Genomic DNA, 24,770 nt, shown 5'->3' with positions numbered 1-24,770 from the left:
AACAATAATATTAAATGAAGTATCTTACTACAGAAACACACATATAACAAAGTTATATATTGATTGGTTGCTGAAAATGTTGTGACTAGACTCTTGCAAGAACCTAACCCCTGTATTTCCCCCAGAAGCAATAGGTCAGTATTCACTAACTGGGTGTTCAGAGTGTCTGTAGAACATAACTGCCACAAAGAATAAGAATCAACTGTATTTGTCTCCTATAACTTACTAACATGAGGTACTAGAGCAGATACCAGTGTTGCTCCAGTGAAGTAAAATATACCAAATCATTCATATGCAGTTTTCAGCAATTAAATTACTTCTGACACATTCTGCTTAACCACTTGGCTTTCTGTTGATACCTCAAACCTCCTTTATATTCACTTAATAAGCACTTACTGGGTGTTTACTATGTTTTAGGCACTGGGACAACTCTTTTCCAAAGAAAGACCCAAAAATCGTATAAATAAGTCCAAATGAAGCATGATGGGAAATCAGGGACTAATTCTGCTTGGAGGACAGGGAAGGCTTTCAAAGGTGACATTCAATAGGCCAAGTATTGATGAAAACAGGGTAAAAGTACCTGATGCTGAGGGAACAGCAGATATAAAGAGTGAGAAAGACTGTACTGGGCTCGAAATAGAATGGTGGTAATCTGCAATCAATTTCAAAAAAAAAAAAAAAAGCCCTGTATTCAAAGCTAAGGAGTTAATATTTCCCCGACATTTTTATGCAGTAGAGATTCAGGTTATAAACATACACAGTGATAGCGAAAAGCCACTAGAAACAATTAGTTATTATATTCACACATATACCATATAAGCAAAACTAAAAATACACATTTGGTAAAATTTGAAAAACAGAATTGGGACTCTGGGTTTTGTTACTTGTTATTTTTAACAGGATATTAAATCTGTTACTTTAACTTCTTGCAAATTTATCTGAAAAAGAAAAACAAATCACTTCAACAAATCAATAAAATAAATGAAACAATGCAGTAGAATGGTGTAGTTACCTTAAGTTTACACAATTACCGAGCTCTGGTGGAATTTGTAAGAGGTCATTATTTTGAAGGTCCAACGTGGTCAGATTTTCCATCATCTTCATTTTCTGAGGGTCCACAGATCCAACCTGATTATTACTAATCAGAATTGTTTCAAGTGTGAAGATACGATATAGAACTTCAGGTAGCATTTTAAACCTATTAATACATGAACAGAACACCTAAATATACTGGAATCAGACCAAAATCATTCCTTAAAACATATTATCTTAAATTTGACATGACAGTTTTTTCTTTAGTGTATGTTATTCTGTAATTGGCATTAAGTCCTGTATTTGAATTTTACAAAAAATAAAGAGAAAGGGCTAATTTTGAAAACCTTTAAATACATGTTAAACAGACAGACTTGTAACAGTTACTATTTATTGTATAAAATCAGCAAAACTTCAGAGTAAATTCTCCCATGTTTTTCTGTTCACATTCAAGAGGAAATCTTCTCTAAATGTATCCATGTAGGTATTCTTCCTTTCACTTTTACTTCTTATGAAACATAATCACTCCCAATATATTAAGTAAAATTCAAGATTTATATTTTGCTTTGACTGAGGCTTCTAAAATGAGTACACTTTGGGTTCTTAAAAAGATAACAAATTAGCATAGACTGCTGGCTTTCTTGTCCAAGCAACCCTGAAGATGCCACAAGATATGGGAAGGCTAATAGCTCTCAAAGCAATACTTGCAATTAACATAAAATGGCTGAGGACCCCGCAGGGCACAAAGGCTAGCACAGTTTTAGCATGAGGTGAACTGCAGCCTTGACTAGAAAATAGAAGAATGGGCAGGAACGAGAGCTTTGGCCTTTTCATTTCCGCATACCGCCCCCTTCCTTTGCTGCCTTGATGAAAAAAAGCAATAGTGAAGTGTAAACTCAAGGCAGTGCTGAAGTTCCAGTGAGACTAGAGAAGCAATAGCCAAGAGTACAGATGGACCAAATGACCCCTTAATAGGCTCTTCTCTTCCCTCCCTGCAACCCATGAACAAGATAATTACCTGATAACACGGAAGTTTAGGCTAGCTTTTGGCACTTCCCCAAAGACATTACTTGCAAGGCAATTGTTAGCTCAATTGACAACACAATATAAAACTGATAGCTCAATTCACAAGTAAAAATTAGGAGAGATCTGAGAAGTGCACGTATTTTAAAATAATGACAATAATGGTGCAATCTATATACTAGAAAGGACAAGTAATGGAGCAGACAGAAGAAAAATTAAAATGAGCAATATTTTAACATCACTATGCATTAGCTTCCTCATCTATAAATGAGGAATAATAATAGTACTAAACATATACACTTGTTATAAGGATTAAATGAATGTATTTGAAGACCTTAGGACATTATCTAGGTTGCATTAAATATTAGCTGCTAATATTTTATTTTTTAAATTTTATTTATTTTTTGAGAACAGAGTCTTGCTCTGTCGCCTAGGCTGGAGTGCAGTGACGCAATCCTGGATCACTGCAACCTCTGCCTCCTGGGGTTCAAGCGATTCTCCTGCCTCAGCCTCCTGAGTAGCTGGGTTTACAGGCCACCACCACGCCTGGCTAATTTTTGTATTTTTAGTAGAGATGGAGTTTCACCATATCGGCCAGGCTGGTCTCAAACTCCTGACCTCAGGTGATCCGCCCACCTCGGCCTTCCAAAGTGCTGGGATTACAGGTGTCAGTCACTGCACCTGGCCAGTTATTCATATTTTAATTAAATTGTTTTTAGAATCCATTTTCATCATGAGAAACAATGTGACATAGTTGTTAAGAGCCCAACTTCTGGAGCCAAACCACCTGGACTCAAATCTCAGCTGTATAATTTACTATTTATGCATACCTTAGATGAGTTATTTAGCTTCTAATCCTTGATTTTTAAATGAACACAGTAACAGAACCTACCATGTAGGGTTCTTGTAAGCCTGAGCTATTACATGTAAAGTACTTAGTACAGCACCAGCAGAATAATAAGCTCCCAATAAATATTAGTTGCTCTTAACTATCTGCAGTATCTTGATAGTGTCTGCAGAACAAAATCTAAGTTTCGTTGAGCACAAAAAGCTCAAGGTCTGGCTACTGCTTACTTGCCAAACTTTATCTGTTCCTTCTACTCCTCTACCTGCTTGCTTTATTGTCCAAAGCACATTGAACTTCTTGAAGTTTCCCAAACACCCCATATGTTCTCACATCTTTGTCCCTTGGCATATGCTATTAGCTCTAACTAGAATGCTCTCTACCTGAATGGCTGGCAAATGTCTATTTTTCAAACCTCAGTTTCAATGCTATCTCCTCTACCTTAAAGTAATCTCAGAAGACATTTTCCCGTGCACTATCCTTCCATTAGAGCAATTGTAATTATTTATTTTGTCTTTTTAGGCTACAGGTTTCTCAAAATGGTAAAAAGGAATGAAAAATATGTTAGACATCAACTATGAGAATTCTAAGAAAATAATATTTTTAACTCTAAGAAGAACTAAGTGAAAATAAAATCTGGATATTGAAATAAAGTAGAAGGGGCCTTTTTGTTTTTTTGGCTTTTGTTTTCTCCAATGAGAAAGATCTACATATTTCCACAGAATAACAATTAGAATTGTCTGTTCTCTTACCTATTAAAGGAAAGATTGATCGTTTGCAGTCTTACCAGTGATTCCATTTCTTCTGGCAAAGAATTTAAAAAATTGTTCCTAAATTGGAAATCAAAACAGAAGATTTATAAAGTTTGAAAAATTTTACAAGTTTAATTTATAATTAAAATGTTGAGCAGAAAAAAAAATATGTAGATTAGTTTGTCAATCCTTGATCTGACTTTATAAAGGCTGAGTTCTGAGAATTCTGAATCAGTCACCTACCGCAGTTATTCGGTTAGTATGCCAAATCCTAATAATACCAATATGCAACCAATTGATAATGCAATGAATTCTTTACAGGTTTAATAGTGATTACAGGGTAAACACTGTAAACTAACTCCTTCAAAGTGGGGTCTTTAATATTTCCCCCATGTCTATAATACCACATAAATATTCCATTGGTGTTAATATATATGACACAGACATGAAATTCTACTCTAAGAGGAATTTAAAAATTATTTTAAAAATGAACCAAGAAGTTAAAAAGATTCTATTAAGAGATTTGGAGTTTTCTACTCCATAGGTATAAAGCAAATCTATTCCTACTCTAAGTTTAGAATTTATATTTACACAATGACTATTTTTTTTTTAGCTCTTACAATGAAACATGGCAATAAACAAAATCTCATTTACTGTTGGAAAGATCTGGGAGCAATGTTAGAAGAAAAGTTAACAAAAAGGTAAAAGGATTTTAGAGCCAATATAACTACTAATAATGAAAGTACCTGTGAGAAAATTATTCCCAACTAGATGACTACCTATTACAAATAAATACTTTTCTCTAACCTATTTCTTTGTGTTCAGAAGTCAAGCCTAATATGTAAAGTCATACTTTCTACAGTACAATCTATATTCTTTTTCTATATCTACATTCTCTGTACTTTTCTCCAGTTATTGTCTGCATTAAGTTGTGTTGAATAACCCACTCAGCTGGTTTTATACTATTTACTTTCAGAAAATAAACAATGTGAAAAAAATACTTTCCATGTCTTATTTGTAATTTTGCTTAGAAGGGGTTAATATTTTCAGTAATTTTGTCTTATGACATAACTTGTAAATTGCTTACAATTATAAATGTCTGATTACAGTATTTTTCCTAAATTCTGTCTCGGGTTTCCTAAACACTATTTTTGGATTCTCCTAAACTATTGTTAATAAATAAAGGCCAGTTTCCATACATACCTAGGAAAATATGAGGTAAAAAGAATAAGTTAGGCAAAACTCAAAGACAAGTTATAACTTTTTAAAAAGTCAAGCAATAGTATCAATAAATACCTGAGATCTAAAAAAGTCAATTTCTGAAGCACACATAACTCCAAGGATATAAAGGAAAGTTTATTAAAACTGAGATCGACATCAGAAACCATTTCCTTCAGTTCTACCATCCTGAAACAAAAATAATTTTAAAATGTTAGTACTTGAATTCACTGCCAGAACTTCAAAACTGTAAGCAGATCAAAGGGAGAAATTCCTATATTTAACTTCTGCTAATTATGACTTTTTGTACCTTTTACTTTTTCACAGGAACATTAATGAGTTTGGATATGTAACTAATAAAAATAATTTTTTAAAAAAGGCTCACTCTTATCTGTCCAAAAGTTTCTATTTGGCTTTATATATACATTAAAGTTTCACTTAAAAAACTATTTATTTTATATTTAAACCAACTATGGCACGAAGGAGAAAAATCAAACCTAGAAAATTTTTATACTTTATTCTATTAATAACTTGAATCCATAAAACAAATTGTTAAACAGACATCCTGTAACATAGTAGTTTTCTACTACATAAGTAGTGTATTACCACTAAGAAGCTTTAGTTTAAAACTTAAAGAGGAAGAATTAAACATTTCTAAGTAAGCCTAATCAAGGTTTATAGTTTTATTCCTGTTATTAATATGATTTACTAACAAATGAAAGTTGGCTGGGCACGGTGGCTCACACCTATAATCTCAGCACTTTAGGAGGCTGAGGCAGGTGGATTACTTGAGGTCAGGAGTTCAAGACCAGCTTGGCCAACATGGTGAAACTCCGCCTCTACTAAAAACACAAAAAATTAGCCAGGCATGGTGGCAGGCACCTGTAATCCCAGCTACTCGGGAGGCTGAGGCAAGAGAATTGCTTGAGCCTGGGAGGCGGAGGTTGTAGTGAACTGAGATCACGCCACTGCACTCCAGCCTGGGCAACAAGAGCAAAACTCTGTCTCAAAAAAAAAAGACAACCAAATGAAAGTTAAATTACAACTTAGTCTATCTCATTAGCAAAGAAAAAAAAAGAAAGGATATAAAATGCTGTGCTGAAAAAGATGTAGTGAAAGAAAATGAATTTCAATGTGTAACTGATAAAATTTGATAAAACTTTTTTTGATATATCGAGTCAAACTCTGACTTAATAATTTTTCTAGAAATCTGGCCTAGAGAAAAAATATGTTTCCTTTATTGTCATAATCAACCTTAAAGTATATAGTTAAATTACATTTTTAAAGTATGGTTTATAAACAGAAAAATACTTATGACAAATAAACCAGTCAAGATACAAATTATGGCCAAGCATGGTGGCTCACACCTGTAATCCCAGCACTTTGGAAGGCCAAGGCAAGTGGATCAGTTGAGCTCAAGAGTTTGAGACCAGCCTGGGCAACATGGCAAAACCTGGTCTCTACAAAAATTAGCGGGGTGTGGTGGCATATGCCTGTAGTCCCAGCCACTAGGGAGGCTAAGGTGGGAGGATCACTTCAACCTGAGAGGTTAAGGCTGCACTGAGCCGCGATTGTGCCAGTGAACTCCAGTAGGGGCAACAGAGTGAGATCCTGTCTCAAAAAAAAAAAAAGACACAAATTGCATGTATAACTCCAAATGGAGACTAGCTTGAAATAAAATATGCAGTATGCCACAAAGTTAACCGAGTAAATCAGTGATGAAACTACAACTGATATATTCCTTTATTTATTCCAAAATTTTATGAATATGTATTATTTTTATAATCTTTGGTGAAAAGCATGAATTGTTAATTAAAATTTTTTTTAAAACGGAAAGTTGTTTGGGAACTTTCTAGAGAAAAGCATGGCTTTTTTAATGCAACATGTCCATGTAATAAGGCATGTCTTGATTATTTTCTTGACATTCTAAGTTGCTCAAAATGTGATATAATAGCTGTGTCAACAGAATGACATTATTTTGCAAAAGAAGAGCCAGATAGTGAGATAAAACGAGGCAGTAAATAATAAGTAATGTCTCTTAAATATATCTTTATTCCCAATTAACTTATTTGATCCAGGACCCGCCCCCCCCCCAAAGCAAACCTGTCCTGAGAGCAAATCTAAATGCTCAATTCTATCAAATATCCTCTCAGTCCTTTAAAACAAGAGCGAACCAGAAGATGGACTAGAGATCCCTTTTGCAATGGACTATCTTAAATTTGTCGTCTTTTAAGATCTACATTCCCTAAACTATGCTCTGAGAAATAGAAAGCAAATTATAGTTTGTCTCACTTTTTAAAAGCTTTAAACATCTAAAAAATTTTTGATAGTCAGATGAAAGTCATTCAACTTTCTCAATTCATCACATCACTCTCCTCCACGACATCACCTTTTTTTTCCCTTTTAAGTATTTACGTGCATAAAAGCATTAGGCTCTAGTTAAATGCTTTGTGTGGATTATGTCATTTAGTTTAATTCTTATAAACAGGCACTATTATTATCCCTATTTCACAGGTGAGAAAACTAAGAACAGCTAGTTAACCTGTCCAAAAACTATACAGCAGGTCTGGGATATGGTATAAGCAATTGACTCTATTGCTCAAGTTCCTTATCAGTACCCTATCCTGTCTCACATTGGGTTGTTTTAATTGCTAGATTATCTGTCAGCTTTCTTTGGGTATATAGTTTACTGCTAGATAACAAATGTTTTTTAAAGTTCAACAATATACTAAATTAACACTCATAATCTAAAGATTTTGCTGTAATTAACAACAAAAAATGTATTTAACAGTACAATGTATAAAGCAAATGACTGCATGTGAAGAATCCTTTTCTAGGAGAAAAATATTAACAGGCTTCAGTTAATTTTGCTTTTCCTATCAGTGGAAAAATTAGTGGCTTGGCAATTCATTAACATAAAGCCCCAAATGGAAATTCCTATTAATCCACATGGACCTGATGTTAGACAGTCTCTTAACAATTTTCCCTAATATTTCATTATATGAGAATATATATATATATAATTCCCTATATTTCATTATATGGGAAAAATAATGTTTTTAATAATTCTTATACCCATTTTCCAAGTTTAAACAAAAAAGAAAAAGAAACAAATTTTTTTAAAACCTCTATACCTCGCAGAACAAATGATAAAATTGTGTCAGTAAATACTTAATGACATTTTGCTAAATCCCTCTAATATTAATAATGTAAAAATTTTTACATATAGTTTTAAATTTAAAAAACAATATGGAAAAACCAATTTAAAAACCAAGATGGAAAAACAACAGAATGAGTCACAACCTATAGACATGGCATCATAGTTCTTACCTTTTTGGAATTTCACATAGTTGATTCTTACTGAAGTTAATAGAAGTGATGATGTTGCTTTTTACTGCATCAAACACCTCATCAGGAATCAAAGTTGCTTGTTTATCACTAAATGAAAAATGGTTTTAAAAAACGAACCATTCTTAGCAGTCCAAAAAGATATGATTATTACTCTTCATTTTTAAAGGTGTTTAAAGATTTTATGAAATTTTTCAAAGCCATTGATTATAAAATTTTGTAACAAATGCCACATAATCTACCAAGCCATAAAAGGTTCACTGTTAGGAATTCAGACAACATATTGTGTTATAACATATTGTGCTACATTTTCTGGGCATTCATATACTCAATGTGAATAAAAATAGATATTTATCTTCAGAGTCTAAGATATCTACAAGTCATATAGCAAATGGAGCCCATTCCTTTACCTCTGAGTAGAATTAAATCTATAATTTTAAAAGCTAGTTGTTGCCACGTCTTAAAAATCTATAAGAGGAGTTTTCTGTCAAATTTATTTGGGTATATAATTTCTGCAAGATAATAACTTTTTAAAAAAGTTCAACATTATACTAAACTAACTAAAATTAGTTTAATTAATTTAAAATTAGTTTAATTTTAGTTTAGTAACCTGGATCAATTTCTCTCTCCTTTAGTATGTGACAAGGTAGACAGAGCAGTGGACTGAGATTAAACTATTCCTATTTCTATCATTAATGAGCTTTATAACTTACCTCCCCTGAATCTCAGTTCTGTGACATTAGAATCTGAAGGACTATTTATTGTTATTTATGCCACATGTTTTCAAATGTAAATATAAATTTCCTCTTTATTAAAATGTTCAGTAAGGTTTTCAATAAAATATAAATTTAATCTTAAATGAAAATACAGTAGTTCCCCTTTATCTAGACCCCCCGGGGATGCCAGAATCTTCTGAGAGGACTGAATCCTATATAGTATACACCATATTTTTTCAATCTGATAACAAGATGACTACTAAGTGACTAAGGATGGGCAGCATATACAGCATGGATATGCTGACAAAGGGATGATTCATGTCCCAGGTCATGAGACATGACAGGTCAGAGAGGGCAGGTCAGAGAGGGATAGCATAAAATTCCATGATGCTACTCAGAATGTGCACAATTTAAAACTTATAAATTGTTTACATCTGGAATTTTCCATTTAATATTTTCGGACTGCACCTGATCACAAGTAACCCAAATTGCAGAAAGTGAAACTGTGGATAAGCGGGACTACTATATAGAACTCTAACATTTGCAGATTTAACTGTTTTTTTAATGTAATAATTAGCCATTATCCTTACATTCTTCTTTTAAAATCATTAGTGCTTAACACAATGTCATCTACCTTCAAGAAACTTCAACGGAATGCCAAATGAATGACTATGAACAGAAAAACATTACATATAATGTATAATATGGAAGAACTGTATAAGAAATGCACTGTAATACAAATATGTAAAAAGACAGCCTACATTTCACAGTTATTATACCTTCTACTTCTGCTTTAGCATCCCATTTTCTTCTGTGTAGATGCAGCATTTTCATCTCTTCAATCACAAATGCTCAAGTTCATGGGGAACTGACTCATGCTAGTCAGACTTAAAAGATTCATGCTATTTAAAAATTTTAGTTGAAAGCATTTATGCCTTGAGATTGATAATTTATATTTTAAATAGGACACTCCTTTCCAGTTAAAGTCTTTAAGAAAAACAAATTCGAATAAATTTAGAATCAAAGCAATCTAAGATTATGCTTTTGTGATATCTGTGCCTTTAAGAAGTAGAAATGGTTATCCCAAATAAAATTGGACCAATACTACTTTATAGATTGTCTGCATGATTAAAAGCAACAGCATATGTACCTAGTACAACACCCTAGATCCCCTTAGAATAGAGACTCAATAAATGGTATCTGTATAGGAGGGAATGGAAGCCAGAAGTCAGGCATAAAAGAAATTCTAAGCTAAAAAAAGCCTAAGGCAGGAATGAAGTCTGTCTCATCAATCAGTTTATTTATGATACCTAGCACAGAATGTGATACTTAGTAGACTCCAAAAATATCTACTGAATAAATGGGTATATTATTTGGAAGATAAGATATGCTAAGTTGGCCAGGCATGGTGGCTCATGCCTGTAATCCCAGCACTTTGAGAAGCTGAGGCAGGAGGATCACTTGAGCTCAGGAGTTCGAGAACAGCCTGGGTAACATAGAGAGGCCCCATCTCTACAAAAAATAAAAAAATTAGCTGGGCAGGATAGCGTGCAGCAGTTCCAGCTACTTGGGAGGCTGAGGTGGGGGAATCGCTTGAGCCAGGAGGTTGAGGTTACAGTGAGCCGAGATAACGCCACTGTACTCCAGCCTGGGCAACAGAGCAAGACCCTGCTTCAAAAAACAAAAACAAAAAAAAGCTAAGTTGCCATGCTCTATAAGAAAGAGTCAAATATAAGTACAGAAGAGTGCTACCTGTGTTAGTGTGGCAAAAGAAACTTAGCTTAGAGTAGTGATTTCTAAGAGTGGCAGGCAAGAGGTGAGAACAATATGAATGAAACACAACAAATGTGAAATGGAGACTGTATCCTGACTGCTAAGAAGATAGTTCCTACTGATACATTAAGGATAAAAGACCATACGCTGATGTTGGCCGTGTAGATTCTTGAATAAATCTAGTCACCTATCTGACTTCAGTCTATATTCTTTTGTATTTTCACTACAATACCCATAAATGAACCAATTGCTACAAAAATTTTGACAGTATTGCTTATGTTTTTGTTGTTGTTGCCTTAGTACTGAAAGGATACAACTACTTTCAATCTCTGCATAGGTATCTTCTTTTCCCAATTTCATATACTTCCATAAAAAATATTTAAAATTTTTTGGCTTTGTCTCAATTTATATACTAACATTGTAATTTTTTCAGTTTTGGAATATTTGCTACCACAGCACATTATTACTATGATACATTATTTGACTTGTGTTCAGATAAATCAGCAGGGTACAACCTCTCAAGCTTTGCCTGCTGGTCAAGGTTTTCATTAACTAAATGATACTAGTTTCTTATTTACTAACATAGACACCCACCAATATGAAATTCTCTCTGGATGCTGATTACTGAATCAAAGAACTTTATTATCAATACTGTCATTCTTTTTTTTATAACAATAAAATGTTCCCATTATAAAAATATCACTATTAACAAAACCATCTCTCTCTCAAGCATAGTAAAACACAAACTGCAGAAGGAATGGACACTGAAGGTCATTTATATTTTTAATATCCTTCTATTTTTATTATAGTTTTAATATCCTTCTATTTCATCATGGTTTTTTGCAATTATTATTATTCTAAGTCAAGTACTCTGATGAATTTTTCCTCATCAATTGTCCTTTTTACTGAAGGGTTTCTTTCTGAAAAGTTTCCTACATGTTTGGTAATGTTTAAAAAAAATAAATTAGGCCAAGCATGGTAGCTCAAGCCTATAATCCTAGCACTTTGGGAGGCCAAAGCAGGAGGATGGCTTGAGCCCAAGAAGCTCAAGACCAGCCTGGGCAACACAGTAAGACCCTATCTCTATAAAAATAAAAATAAAAATAATAATAAATTACATACCTATAGTCTAATATTTTTAATGTAATGATGGCATGTATATTGACTCTGGATTCACTTGGTAGTGTCATGGCAGTCTCAGTAGCAGACTCACTTTGGCTAGGTCCATCATCTGGCAAAAGAAAAGTTATATGAAGCCAATATTTATACTACAAAGTCATTGTTAAAATTCTTGATAATATATTAAAACAGTGTACGTGATTTCTAGATATTATTGGTGAGAATGCCTTTAGTCATATGCTTTATTTCCAATGACTCAAATCTCAATCTGGAATTTAATATTTAATTAATAGAAAATAAAGTTACTGTAGCATGGCTTCAAAACTGTTTAATGAATCCTACTGAAAGGAAATTTAGCAGTAAGAAAGAACCTTCATAGAATAACTATGATGTATAAGAAGAAACAAATAACAAGTAATCCTTCCTCTTAAGTAAAATAATATGGTCCACTAGAAGAAATTTGTTAATGAAAGAAAACCATTATTTCCCTCAAATGTCTACCAAATAAGCATATGCTTTTTAGTTTAGGAGACAACAAAATTGATTATCCTCAATCACTTGAAATTTGACAATCTGCATAACTGAGTAAGTCTCTGGTACATTTTATATGTTAAGATTTTTTTCTTAGCAAATGAAAGACTTTATTTTTTATAGATATTTTCCTAACATGCTTGCATACTCACACATTCACGCACCATCAACCACCTTACTAATCTCGAGACTGTTTAACACTGTCATCATATGGTATACATATTTTTTAAAATACACATTTTAAAAGAAATGGCTTTGTGTTATCTGCAAAAAAGACTTGAACGATAGAGAAGTAAAATGAGACTATCACTTTTCAACAATGTGAAAACGATGAAACAGTCCCAGCATTAACACATAAGAGCAGAAGGCACACCAAAAGAAAACAAAAAAAATTAGTAGTATACCTGATCTTGCTTCAGCCCAGTAGGCATTCAATAAACATTTGTTGAATATTACTAAGTATATTTCTCTTGCATTGAGCTCATCAGTTATTCATTAGTCAATAATGATTAAGCTATTATTGCTTCCCAGGCAAGTATCATATGAATACTTTATTCACAGAAGTAGCACAGAATAAATGACAGAATATCAAACAGAAATGAAAGACATCAAGGAAAGTATTAACATCAAGTTAATGCTCTAGTAGTAGTACTACTCCCCTAGCAGTTTGGTTAAGTTACTTTAAATAATACGTAATACAGTGCCAAAATTAAATAAGCAGAGAGACACTATTAAACCAGCAACAAAATCCAGCATTGTTTTTAAAATATCTATGTATACTACCATGATCATATGAGGTAGGGTATTCTCAACAATTTCCAAAGAGCTCCTTTTAATAATCAGCATCAAGGAGAATATAAGGAGAGAGTCTATTGTCTCTGGGGAGAAGACTGTTGCGAGAGAGATTTCCTTTCATTATATATCTTCGCGTATTGTTGTTTTTTTTTTAACCATGTGCATTTACTGTCTTTTTCATTTAAAAAACTACATAATTTTTAAAAACATCAAAATTTCAAATTGAAAGGGCCATGTAAGTGCCAAACACAATAAATAAAAGTAGAACCACACCAAAGTTAATTACCATAAAATTTCAAACAATGGCAACGAATAGAAGATCCTATAAGTTTCCAGAGAGGGAGAAAAAAAAAGTTGTAATTGTACAAGTGACTGACAAGAACACAGCCAAATAAGAGGTCAATCACATAAGCAAGAATGCAGATATCTCATTATTTTTTTTTTTTCTGAGAGGGAGTCTCGCTCTGTCGCCCAGGCTGGAGTGCAGTGGTGCGATCTCGCACGGCAAGCTCCGCCTCCCGAGTTCACGCCATTCTCCTGCCTCAGCCTCCCGAGTAGCTGGGGCTACTGGCGCCCGCCACCACGCCCAGCTAATTTTTTGTATTTTTAGTAGAGACGGGGTTTCACCGTGTTAGCCAGGATGCTCTTGATCTCCTGATCTCGTGATCCGCCTGCCTTGGCCTCCCAAAGTGCTGGGATTACAGGCGTGAGCCACCACGCCCGGCCATGGAGATACCTTTTTAAGAAATTTTCGGCCAGTGGCGGACGCCTGTCGTCCCAGCTACTAGGGAGGCTGAGGCAGGAGAATGGCGTGAAGCCGGGAGGCGGAGCTTGCAGTGCGAGATCGCGCCACTGCACTCCAGCCTGGGCGACAGAGCGAGGCTCCCTCTCAAAAAAAAAAAAAGAAATTTTCAAATGTATTCATTTGGTGAGTTTGGAGGGCATGATGGGTGATTTAGTTGAACGAGTGTCACCTAGAACAAAGTCTTCAGAGCTTCAATTTATCCCTTTGAAGCAAATAGGCACTGATCACTCTGCCTCTCCAGAAGGTTTAGAAGGGGTTGGAAAAGCTGATGATCCTGTCTCTTAGAAATAAGAGTAAAAAACTAGAGTCCATTTGGTTATTTATTTGTTCCTTCATTCTATAACATTATCCATCACACATAAACTGGTAGGTACTATTATAAGTAAGAGACGAAGACAGAAGATGAACTCAATCTAGTGGACAAAATAAACAAAAATTACAAAATAGTATGGTAAGTACAGTAATATATGTATGTTGAATGTATTTTTATGGGAGCAGTATGTGTTGAGGGTAATTCCCAAGAGAGTAACCACCTCAGAATGGAGTGAGAAATTACAAGTTCTTGTCAATAGTAGAAGAATTGAAAAGAATTTGCCATCTTTTAAACTTCTCCATTTCATTTTTTAGATTTTAACGTTTGATTTTATTATCCTGTATTACTCTTAAAATGAGAGGAACTAAGTGAACCATCATTTTCTGAGGCAACAGGCTGGGGGTTGGAAGAACGAACCTTAGGAAAACTACTAAATGTGTTAGCCAGGCCTGTAGAGTATAACCCCTAAGGATGGAGTGGGTGGCTACAAAAAAAAAGCAGATAGTTCTTGGAGAACATGCAGAGCTAGTTTGTCCCCTGAGAAGACATCTGAGAGGGACAGAGGCATAAAATGCCCCAAAGTGTGGTCCCCAGAACAGCAACATCACCCTAACATGGGAACTTGTTAGAAATGCAAATTTCCAGGCTCAACCCCAAACCTATGAATCATAAATTCTGAGAGTGCAGCCCAGCAATCTGGTTCACCAAGCGCTCCAGGTGAAGCCAATGGACACTAAATATCCAAACCTATTTCTTTAGTGAAGCACCCCACTTTTATCACATGAAAGATGATGAACATAAATTGATAATGCATAACCAGTAGCAATCCCTGGGTCCAGATCTAATTACTACAAATGTATTCATTTATCCCCCAAACTGTTACTGTGCTTCTACTCGGCGGCAGTCATTGTACTAAGTGCTGGGGATATAAAAATGAGTAAGATACTGTGAGTGATAAACTATGGCCAGGTCTATTGTGCAGAGTCCATCCTAAGCCTGATAACAGAGACAATAATTGCCCAACGACTGTTCCTTAGTACAAGATTGCAAAGAAACTAAAAATATGATTCCAATTCATTAATATATAATTTACTGGCATAAATTATTTTATGCCCAATTTATGAGTTTTCTATGGTTGCTTTAACAAATTACCACAAACTTAGTGACTTAAAACACACAAACATTATCTTACAGTTTTGTAGTTCAGAAGTCTGCAATGGGTCTCATTGGGCTAAAATCAGGGGTTTGGCAATGGCAAGTCTGTATTCCTTTTTCCTTTTCTTTTCTTTTTTTTTTTTTTGAGACAGAGTCTCACTCTGTTGCCAGGCTGGAGTGCAGTGGCACCATCTTGGCTCACTGCAACCTCTGACTCCCTGGTTCAAGCGATTCTCCTGCCTCAGCCTCCCGAGTAGCTGGGATTACAGGCACGCGCCACCATGGAACTTTATCATGCCCAGCTAATTGTTGTATTTTTAGTAGATACGGGGTTTCTTCATCTTGGCCAGTATGGTCTCGATCTCCTGACCTTCTGATCCGCCCACCTCGGCCTCCCAAAGTGCTGGGATTACAGTCGTAAGCCACCGCCCCCAGCCTGAATTCCTTTTTCTAAAAACAATCTGATTCCTTGCCCTTTCCAACTTCTAGTAGCCACCTCATATTCCTTGCTTCATGGCCTTCCTCCTCCATGTTAAGCCAGCAACAGTGGTTCTTCTCACATCCTATTACGCTGACCTCCTCTTCTGCTTCTCTCTTCTACTTTTAAGAATCCTTGTGATTATATTGGGCCAACACAATTCATAATAATATCCTTATTTTAAAGTCAGTCAATTAGCAATCTTAATTGCCCTTTGCCATGTAAGGTAACCCATTCACAGGTTTCAGGGATTAGGGTGTGGCCATCATTGAAGGGTCATTATTATGTCTATCAAAGGTAGCATAGCTAGATGATCCTGGTGACAGAGCAAGAAATTAAACTCAGAACACAGATCAGAATCAGGTGATAGAGCTTGAATAAAGGCAATGTTTGCAATCAAATAAAGTAATTAAGCTTAATGCCATGATGGCATAATTGGGGTTGGCACCTGTCTTAGTCCATTTGTGCTACTATAACAAGATACCACAAACTGGGTAATTTATAAACAATAGACATTTATTTCTCACAATTGTGAAGGCTGAGAAGTCTAAGATCAAGGCCCAGCATTTGGTCTCTGGTGGGGGCGCTCTTGCTGTGTCCTCATATGGCATAAGGCAGAAGTGCAAGAGAACACTGCCTTCAACCTCAAACCCTTTTTTTATAAGAGTGCCAATCTGGCCAGGTGCAGTGGCTAGGATCACACACGTAATCCCAGCACTTTGGGAGGCCGAGGCGGGTGGATCACCTGAGGTCGGGAGTTTGAGACCAGCTGACCAACATGGAGAAACCCTATCTCTACTAAAAATACAAAATTAGCCGGGCGTGGTGGCACATGCCTGTAATCCCAGCTACTTATGAGGCTGAGGCAGGAGAATCGCTTGAACCCAGGAGGCAAAGGTTGCAGTGAGCCGAGATCGCGACATTGCACTCCAACCTGGGCAACGAGAGCGAAACTCCATATCAAAAGAAAAAAGAAAAAAAGAGTGCCAATCCTATTCATGAGAGTGGAGCCCTTAAGATTCAAATCTCCTCCCAAAGACCACAATTCTCAGTACTGTTGCACTGGGGATTAAGTCTCAACAAAATTGTAGAGGGGAAACCATCACTGAAACCACAGCAGGACCCACTGGGGAATTTTACCAATCTGGCAGGACCTCACCCTTGGCAGGCACAGTATCATCACCACTGGAACATATCTCCCGCCAATAAACTGGGGAGGCTTTAGAACCTGCACTCACTTAACATCTCCAACTTGAGATGCTCTTCTTACAAGGGTCTTTTTTTTAAATCTAAAATCGATCCTTTGAGCTTATCACAAACTGTAATGAGTGTAAGATTTGCATGTCAGATTGCTAACTTGCAAACCTCAAACCCAGTCCTTAAAAAGATATTTTATAAACAATAAAAACAAATTTTTAAATTATAGTCCATTGATATTTACCTAGCCTATTGATGTAGAACAGAGAACAAGTAATTAACTATCAGGATTATTTGAAAGTCTGTGATAACCAAATAAGAAGGTTTAATACTATTTAGATGAATCAAGGACATTTTAGGGTAATTCCACACAATGCTACCTCATGAAATTGTGATCCTCAAAACACACCTTTCAAAAAGGTATTATCTGCATTCTACAGATAGAGATGTGTAGGGTCAACATAACAACACATCAATTAAAATGTAAAAATTATAATAATGATCATCTGTGGAGAATGATTTAAGTACTCTAGAAAAAGATTAATTTTTCAAAAATAATAACAATTTCAGAGTTATATTTATAGGATATCTGGGACTTGTATATGTACTCTTCCTAGCAAAAGGTAAATAACAGTACATTGTGCAAAGTTTATCTAAATCCTACATGAATTACTGCACTTCTGCTAGACACTGGGAAGAATATAAATTAATCGCAACCAAAACTTAATAAGCTTTAAAAGAGAACAAGATTTTTCTTTGACACAGTGGAGTCTGAGGAATCTGTGGACCACGTTTCTACATTTGAAGCATCACAGACAAGTGCCTTTTAATGAAAGTTTATTTTAAACTGGTACATAACTTCATGCTTCTGGATTGTTCAGTTTCTTTAAAGTTAGCAGTCTCTACTCACTTCAGCCAAAGTTTTTATCTCATTTTACCAGCATCCTTTGAATCAAATGATCAGCACTGTTTTCAATTTTCACCAATCCCTTTTCTACCTCTAAAACTGAGAAAAGAGTAGTTAAAAAGCAGAGAAGAAAAGCCGAAGGAAAAAAAAAATATGAAGCAATGAAGTGTCCCAACTTTTTCCTCAAAGAGCTCCAGAAAATTTAGAGATAATTAAATGCAATTCCACTCTAACTATTGTTTAAATACTTAGGCCCCATTACCCCAAAATCCAGATTTAATTGGGCTAAAGTCTGGCCTGGGCATGTAGTTTTTAAAAAGCTCCACAGGTGATTCTTATGTGCCTCTAGATAAGTATGTAGATTGCTCTTTCACTGAGCATCTTTTCACTGAGAAAATACTTATTACTTATAAATAATAAAGTTATGCTTTGATAAGGAAAAAGTCTTGGGCCTTTGTATGTATGTGCAAAGTTAAGTATTAATTCAAAATAAATGTTTCAGTTCTATTTGAAATTCCCCTTAGATTATGCACACACATAATTGTTCTCCATATGATTATCACAATTTTAAGAGTCTTGCCAATATATGCTTTGAATAATTCAACCTATTTTGAAGTCCAAATGGATTTTCTAAGTATGTATTTTCTAAGTATGTATACCTGTAAAAATACCAAGAAAAATGGAAGAGATAATTAAACCCCAGAAACTACAAATGTCAGGAAATACCAAGGGATTATTTAAATGTGATTGAACAACCAGGGAGAGAAGGAAGAGCGGTAAGATGTTAATAATATGACCAATTATTGGCAAGAAGCAGAGCAACAAATAAATAATAAATAACTATGGCCTGGGCATGGTGACTCATGCCTGTAAATCCCAACACTTTGGGAGGTGAGGCAGGAGGATCATTTGAGTCTCAGAGTTCAAGACCAGAATGAGCAAATAACAAGACTCTGTCTCTACAAAAAAATAAAAATAGCCTGGTGTAGTGGTGCACACCTGTAATCCTAGCTACTTGGAAGGCTGAGGCACAAGGATTGCTTGAGCCCAGAAGTTTGAGGCTGCAGAGAACTAGTATAGTGCCACAGTACTTTAGCCCAAGAAACAGAGCAAGACCTCGCTTCTAAATTAAAAAAAAAAAAAAATCAAAAATTAAAAAAATTCTTTTTAAGTAAATTACTCTCTCAGGCTTTGAATATTTATATTGAGATATTCCTCTTTTTATTATTTTTTAAAGTAGCTGAGCTGGATATTTTCTACTTCTGAACTTCTTAAACAATAAGGCCATTCCTTACATGTATTTGTTTTTGGCTTGGTTTTCCCTTGCTTTACAATCCTGTTCTAAAACAATTTTCCCCATCCCCAAAAGAAAGGAGAAAAAAGGAAAAAAAAGAAAAAAGAAAAGAAAGAAACAGGGAAAGAGACAACATAAAGGGTTGAAAGATAAAAGAGCTATGAAAAACTGAGAAGAAGGCAAAGATACATATATGGAGAAGTTCTCAGTAAAAGATTCTACTGACATTTGGCCAATGGGCTTTCAATTATTGCTTATTGTGGCAGACTGCTAGTTTTGCCCAATTTTTGTTCTCCTTTTGCATAGATTTCACATAGAAAATATACTTCCCAGAGATCAACTTCCATCATGACAGCAAGAGGAGCTCTGTTAATCTGCTCCGCAGAAAAGCTGGTTAAAAAGTGTTAAAAAAAAAAAAAAAAAAAAAAAAGACAAAGGTCAAGGAGGATGCTGAGCTGAGCATGGTGGCTCATGCCTATAATCCCAGCACTTTGAGAGGCTAAGGCAGGCAAATCATCTGAGGTCAGGAGTTCAAGACCAGCCTGGCCAACATGGCAAAAACCCATCTATACTAAAAATACAAAAAAAATTAGCTGGGCGTGGTGGCAGGTGCCTGTAGTCCCAGCTACTCAGGAGGCTGAGGCAGAATTCCTTGAACCCGGGAGGCGGAGGATGCAGTGAGCTGAGATTGCACCACTGCACTCCAGGCTGGGTGACAGAATGAGACTCTGTCTGAAAACAAAAACAAAAACAAAAAATAATAATAATTTAAAGCCTCTGAAAAGGATTCTATTTCTATTTATTTTGAGATGGAGTCTTGCTCTGAGTTGTCCAGGCTGGAGTGCAGTGGCACAATCTCGGCTCACTGTAGCCTCCACCTCCCAGGTTCAAGTGATTCTCCTGTCTCAGCCTCCTGAGTAGCTGGGACTACAGGTGTGTGCCACCACTCCTGGCTAATTTTTGTGTTTTTAGTAGAGATGGGGTTCCACTATGTTGGCCAGGCTGGTCTCGAACTCCTGACCTCAAGTAATCCACCTGCCTCAGCCTCCCAAAGTGGTGGGATTATAGGCATAAGTCACCATGCCTGGCCTTGGAAATGATTCTAATAGCAAACAGCAAATGAAGAAATAGCTGTTCAAGAAAATCTATGGAAATTTTGTAAGAGGTGAGTCTGTGGTATTTGAACCTAGACTGCTCCCTCTCTCCCCTCTTCTAGGTCAGAGAGGCAGAAACTCCACTCCAGAAGGCTACAACTGAGAACACAGGGTTCCCTCTCCCCCAACCCTCCAGCCCCAAACCTTATCTCCCAGCCAGAGGGCTTTCTTCCTGAGAGGAGTGTCAGCATTTCTCATCCTGCCACCAGCTTCCTGTTGCTAATGCTAAATCCCTGATGAGTAGGGTGAGGACTCCCTTCTTCCACTCTGGTCCCATGCACAGAAAGGAGGCTCTACCTTGAGCTTGGCATGATGAGAATACTGGGGCCCTGACTGCTCTTCCCCTGGCTCATAAGTTGCTGGTTCAAAGAAAGGAGAGGCAAACCAAGAGAACCTAAGTCTACTGCTGACTCCTACTGAGTGTTCAGCTCCTAGAGGAGAGTGTTACTCTTAGAGAAGCTTGCCATCTTCCATATTCCCAGCTTCACAGCCCGTGCTCAAAGATTTTGCCTGGGGGAGAAACAGGTCATAAAAACGGTTCCTAATCTCTTCCCAAGGGAACTGACTTCACTCACAACAAAGCATGAAAGCTCTCAAAAACAATGAAGGTTATGGTAAAAGGCAGTTGGGATGAAATTCCTGGATCTACTGAAGATACAGCCTAGACTGTATACAAGCAGACTGTACACAAGCTAGCTCACAGGAGAGAACCAAGGAATAAGACAACTACAGAAAAGCTGAGTGCCTATAATAGTATCAGACAAAACAGACTCAAAACATTTTTTTATGTCAGGGGCACATTATAATGGAAATTTAACAACATATCCTTAAACAACCAATGGGCCAAAGAAGGTATCAAAAGAGAAATCATAAAATACTTTGAGATAAATGAAAATGACACAACATACCAAAACGTATGAGCTGTAGATAAAGCCATGCTTAGAGGGAAATTTATAGCTATAAATGCCTATGTCAAGAAACAAGATCCCAAAATCAATAACCTAACTTTCCACCTTAAGATACTAGAAAAAAAGAACAAACTAAACTCTGGAGTCCTGATGAGATAAGTAAGCAACAATGAAAAGTGGTCCCAGGTGGGGGAAAACAATTGTTCCAAGAGACAGCTAATCATAGACAACTCTAATCACAGACAACTTGCTGGCACAACATCCTGTTCCCAAATACCTCGCTCTGTACACAGCCCCAGCAGCAAGACCTCGTTCCACATAGCCCACTCCAAGCATGAACCTATAAAACTCCCCTCCAGCACCTGCCTCTTGGCAGACAGCCCCTTCTCTGCTGTGCTACTTGTTGCACCCTTGCAACATATCTTTGTACTTTCTCTAATAAATCTGCCTTTCTTTACTACAACTGTCTTGGTAAATTCTTTAACCACCCACAACGCTGGCCCCAGTCAGTCACACCTGCAATAGAAACCTAAACCAATTAGAAGGAAATAAATAATTAGAGTGTTAATTAATGAAATAGAGAACAGAAAAACAATAGAGAAGATCAATGAAACTAAATGCTCATTCTTTGGAAAGTCAACAAAACTGACTAATATCCAGCTAGTGTGGCCTAGAAAAAAAGAGAGAAGACTCACATTACTAGAATCAGAAATGAAAGAGAGGACATTATTACTAACCTTACAAAAATGAAAAGGATAAACTATGGCAACTATATGCCAACAAATTAAACAACTCAGATAAAATGGACACATTCCTAGAAAGATAAAAACTACCAAAACTGACTCAAGAAGAAACAGACAATCTGAGTATATCTATAACACGTGAAGAGTAATAAAAAAAACCTAGCCACAAAGAGAAGCCCATGCCTAAATGGCTGCACTGCTGAATTCTACCAAACATTCAAAAAATTAATACCAACTCTTCATAAATTCACCCAAAAAACAAAATAGGAGGGAACATTTCCCAATTCATTTTATGATGCCATTATTAGGCTATCACCCAAACCAGAAAAAAAAAAAAAATTACAAGAAAACAACAGATCAATAACTCTCAAATTCTCAATAAAACACTAAAAAACAAATCTAGCAACATTTACAAAGAATTATACACCATTACTAAGTGGGATTTAACCATGGATGCAAGCTGATTTACCATCTGAAAATCAATTAAGGTAATACAGCGTATTAACAGAATTTTTTAAATCACACGACCATCTCAACAGATGCAGAAAAAAAATTGACAAAAACTCAACAACTCTTTTAGGACAAACACACTCAAAAACCAGAAATAGAAGGGAAATTCCTTAACATGATAAAGGGCATCTACAAAAAACCCACAGCTAACCTAATGTTACTTAACAATGAAAAACTAGAAGCTTTCCCCCAAAGATGTCCAGTCTCAGTCCTTCTATTCAGTACTGTCCTGGAGGGTCTAGCCAAAGGAATTAGGCAAAAAAAGGAATAAAAGGCATCCAGATTGGAAAGGAAGAAGTAAAACTATCTCTATTTGCAAACAACATAGAAAATCCAAAGGAATACATCAAAAAATTATTGGAACTAATAGTTTCATCAAGGTTGCAGGATACAAGATCAGCATTCAAAAATCATTGTATTCCTATACAGTTGCAAAGAACAGCACAAAAATGGAATTAAGAAAACAATTATATGCCTAATAGCATCAAAAGGAATAAAATGCTCAGAAATAAACAAGTATAAAACTTATAGTCTGAAAACTATAAAACACTGTTTAAAGAGATTAAAGATCTAAAATGGAAAAACATTCCATGCTCATGAATGGAAGACTTAATATTGTTAGGATAATATTCCCCAAACTGATCTACAGAAATGCATAAACTTTATCTTTGTAGAAATTCACAAGTTAATTCTAAAATATGAATTCTAAAATTCATATGGAATTGCAAGAAATCCATAATAGCCAAAGCAATCCTGAGAAAGAAGAGGAGCCCTCCTAAAGTAGGAGCCCTCAATCTTCCTGATTTGATTTCAAAACTTACTACAAAACAATGGTAATCAAGACAGTGTGGAACTGGCACAGGTCAGACATATAGATCAATAGAATAAAACTGATGGTAGAAAAATAAACCAATACATTTATAGTCAGTTGATTTTTTACAAGAATGCCAAGACCAAAGTAGAAAGAATACTCTTTTCAACAAATGGTGCTGAGAAACTGAATAGCCATGTACAAAACAATGAAATTGGACCCTTACCTCACACTGCATATAAAAGTAATTCAAAATTGATCAAAGACCTAAATTTTAAAACAATGGCAGTATAAAATGTTTAGAAGTATAGGCCAAATCTTTATAACCTAGGATTTTGTAAAGCTTTCTTAGATTTAAAAAAAAATGAACAAAAAAAAAAATGAAAAATTGGACTTGCTCAAAATTAAAACTTTTATACTTCAAAGAACAACATCAAGAAAATGAAAAGACAACCCACAGAGAACTATAAAATATCTGCAAATCATATATTTAACAAGGGATTTGTATCTAAAGTATGTAAAGAACACTTACAGCTCAATGATTTAAAAAAACAATTAAAAAATAGACAAAGAATCTGAATAGCCATTTCTCTAAAGATGCACAAATGACTAATAAAGCACAGGAAAAGATGCTCTACATTAATACTCATCAGAAAAATGCAAATCAAAGCCACAATAAGATGCCATTTCAGACCCAACAAGATGGCTAGAATCAGAGTCAGATGACAAATGTTGATGAGGATGATGACAAATGTTGATGAGGGGAATCAGAACCCTCATATACTACTGGTGAGAATGTAAATTGGTGCAGTTGCTTTGGAAAACAGTTTGGCAGTTCTTCAAATGATTAAACATAGAGTTATCATATGACTGAGAAATATGTTACTCCTAGGTATATACACCCAAGAGAAATGAAAACATACATTCACACTGAAACCTGTACAGCATTATCTGTAATAGCCAAAAGGTCTTTCTGATCTACTAACTCAGTCACCATTTGTTCACTTATGCTATGGCCTAAATGTATGTGTTACCCCAAAGTTCCTATGTTGAAATCTAACCACCAAGGTAACAGTATTAAGAGGTAGGGCCTTTGTAAAGTAACTAGATATTGAGGGCAGAACCCTCATGAACGGGAATAGTGCCCCTATAAAAGAAGTCTTAGGGGGCTCATTAACCTCCTCTTGCCATGTGAAAGCATGGAGAAGGTGCCATCTATGAGAAACAGGTCCTTACCAGACACCAAATCTGCTGGTGCTTTGATCACAGTTCTCTAGAACCATGAGCAATAAATTTCTGTTATTTATAAATTACAGTCTAAGATATTATAGTAGCCCAAACTGA

At 35.6% G+C, this 24,770-nt stretch overlaps 1 protein-coding gene across 1 annotated transcript in view; it reads right to left on the bottom strand.

Moving 5' to 3' along the window:
• The window catches only part of LRRC40 (leucine rich repeat containing 40), a 60,934-nt gene that overhangs the window by 2,660 nt on the left and 33,504 nt on the right, over positions 1–24,770 (bottom strand). Inside the window, exons 10-14 of the mRNA XM_003830608.4 lie at positions 11,829–11,937; positions 8,200–8,307; positions 4,948–5,058; positions 3,652–3,729; positions 1,013–1,198 (exon numbers count right to left, since the gene is read on the bottom strand). Coding sequence (XP_003830656.1) covers positions 1,013–1,198; positions 3,652–3,729; positions 4,948–5,058; positions 8,200–8,307; positions 11,829–11,937 — 592 coding nt within the window. The remainder of the gene's footprint in view (positions 1–1,012; positions 1,199–3,651; positions 3,730–4,947; positions 5,059–8,199; positions 8,308–11,828; positions 11,938–24,770) is intronic.

The sequence above is a fragment of the Pan paniscus genome, chromosome 1, assembly GCF_029289425.2.
Source record: "Pan paniscus chromosome 1, NHGRI_mPanPan1-v2.0_pri, whole genome shotgun sequence".
In the NCBI taxonomy this organism is placed as follows: Eukaryota; Metazoa; Chordata; class Mammalia; order Primates; family Hominidae; genus Pan; species Pan paniscus.
The sequence above is the reverse complement of the archived record's forward strand: the minus strand, read 5'-3'. Positions and strand labels throughout refer to the sequence as shown.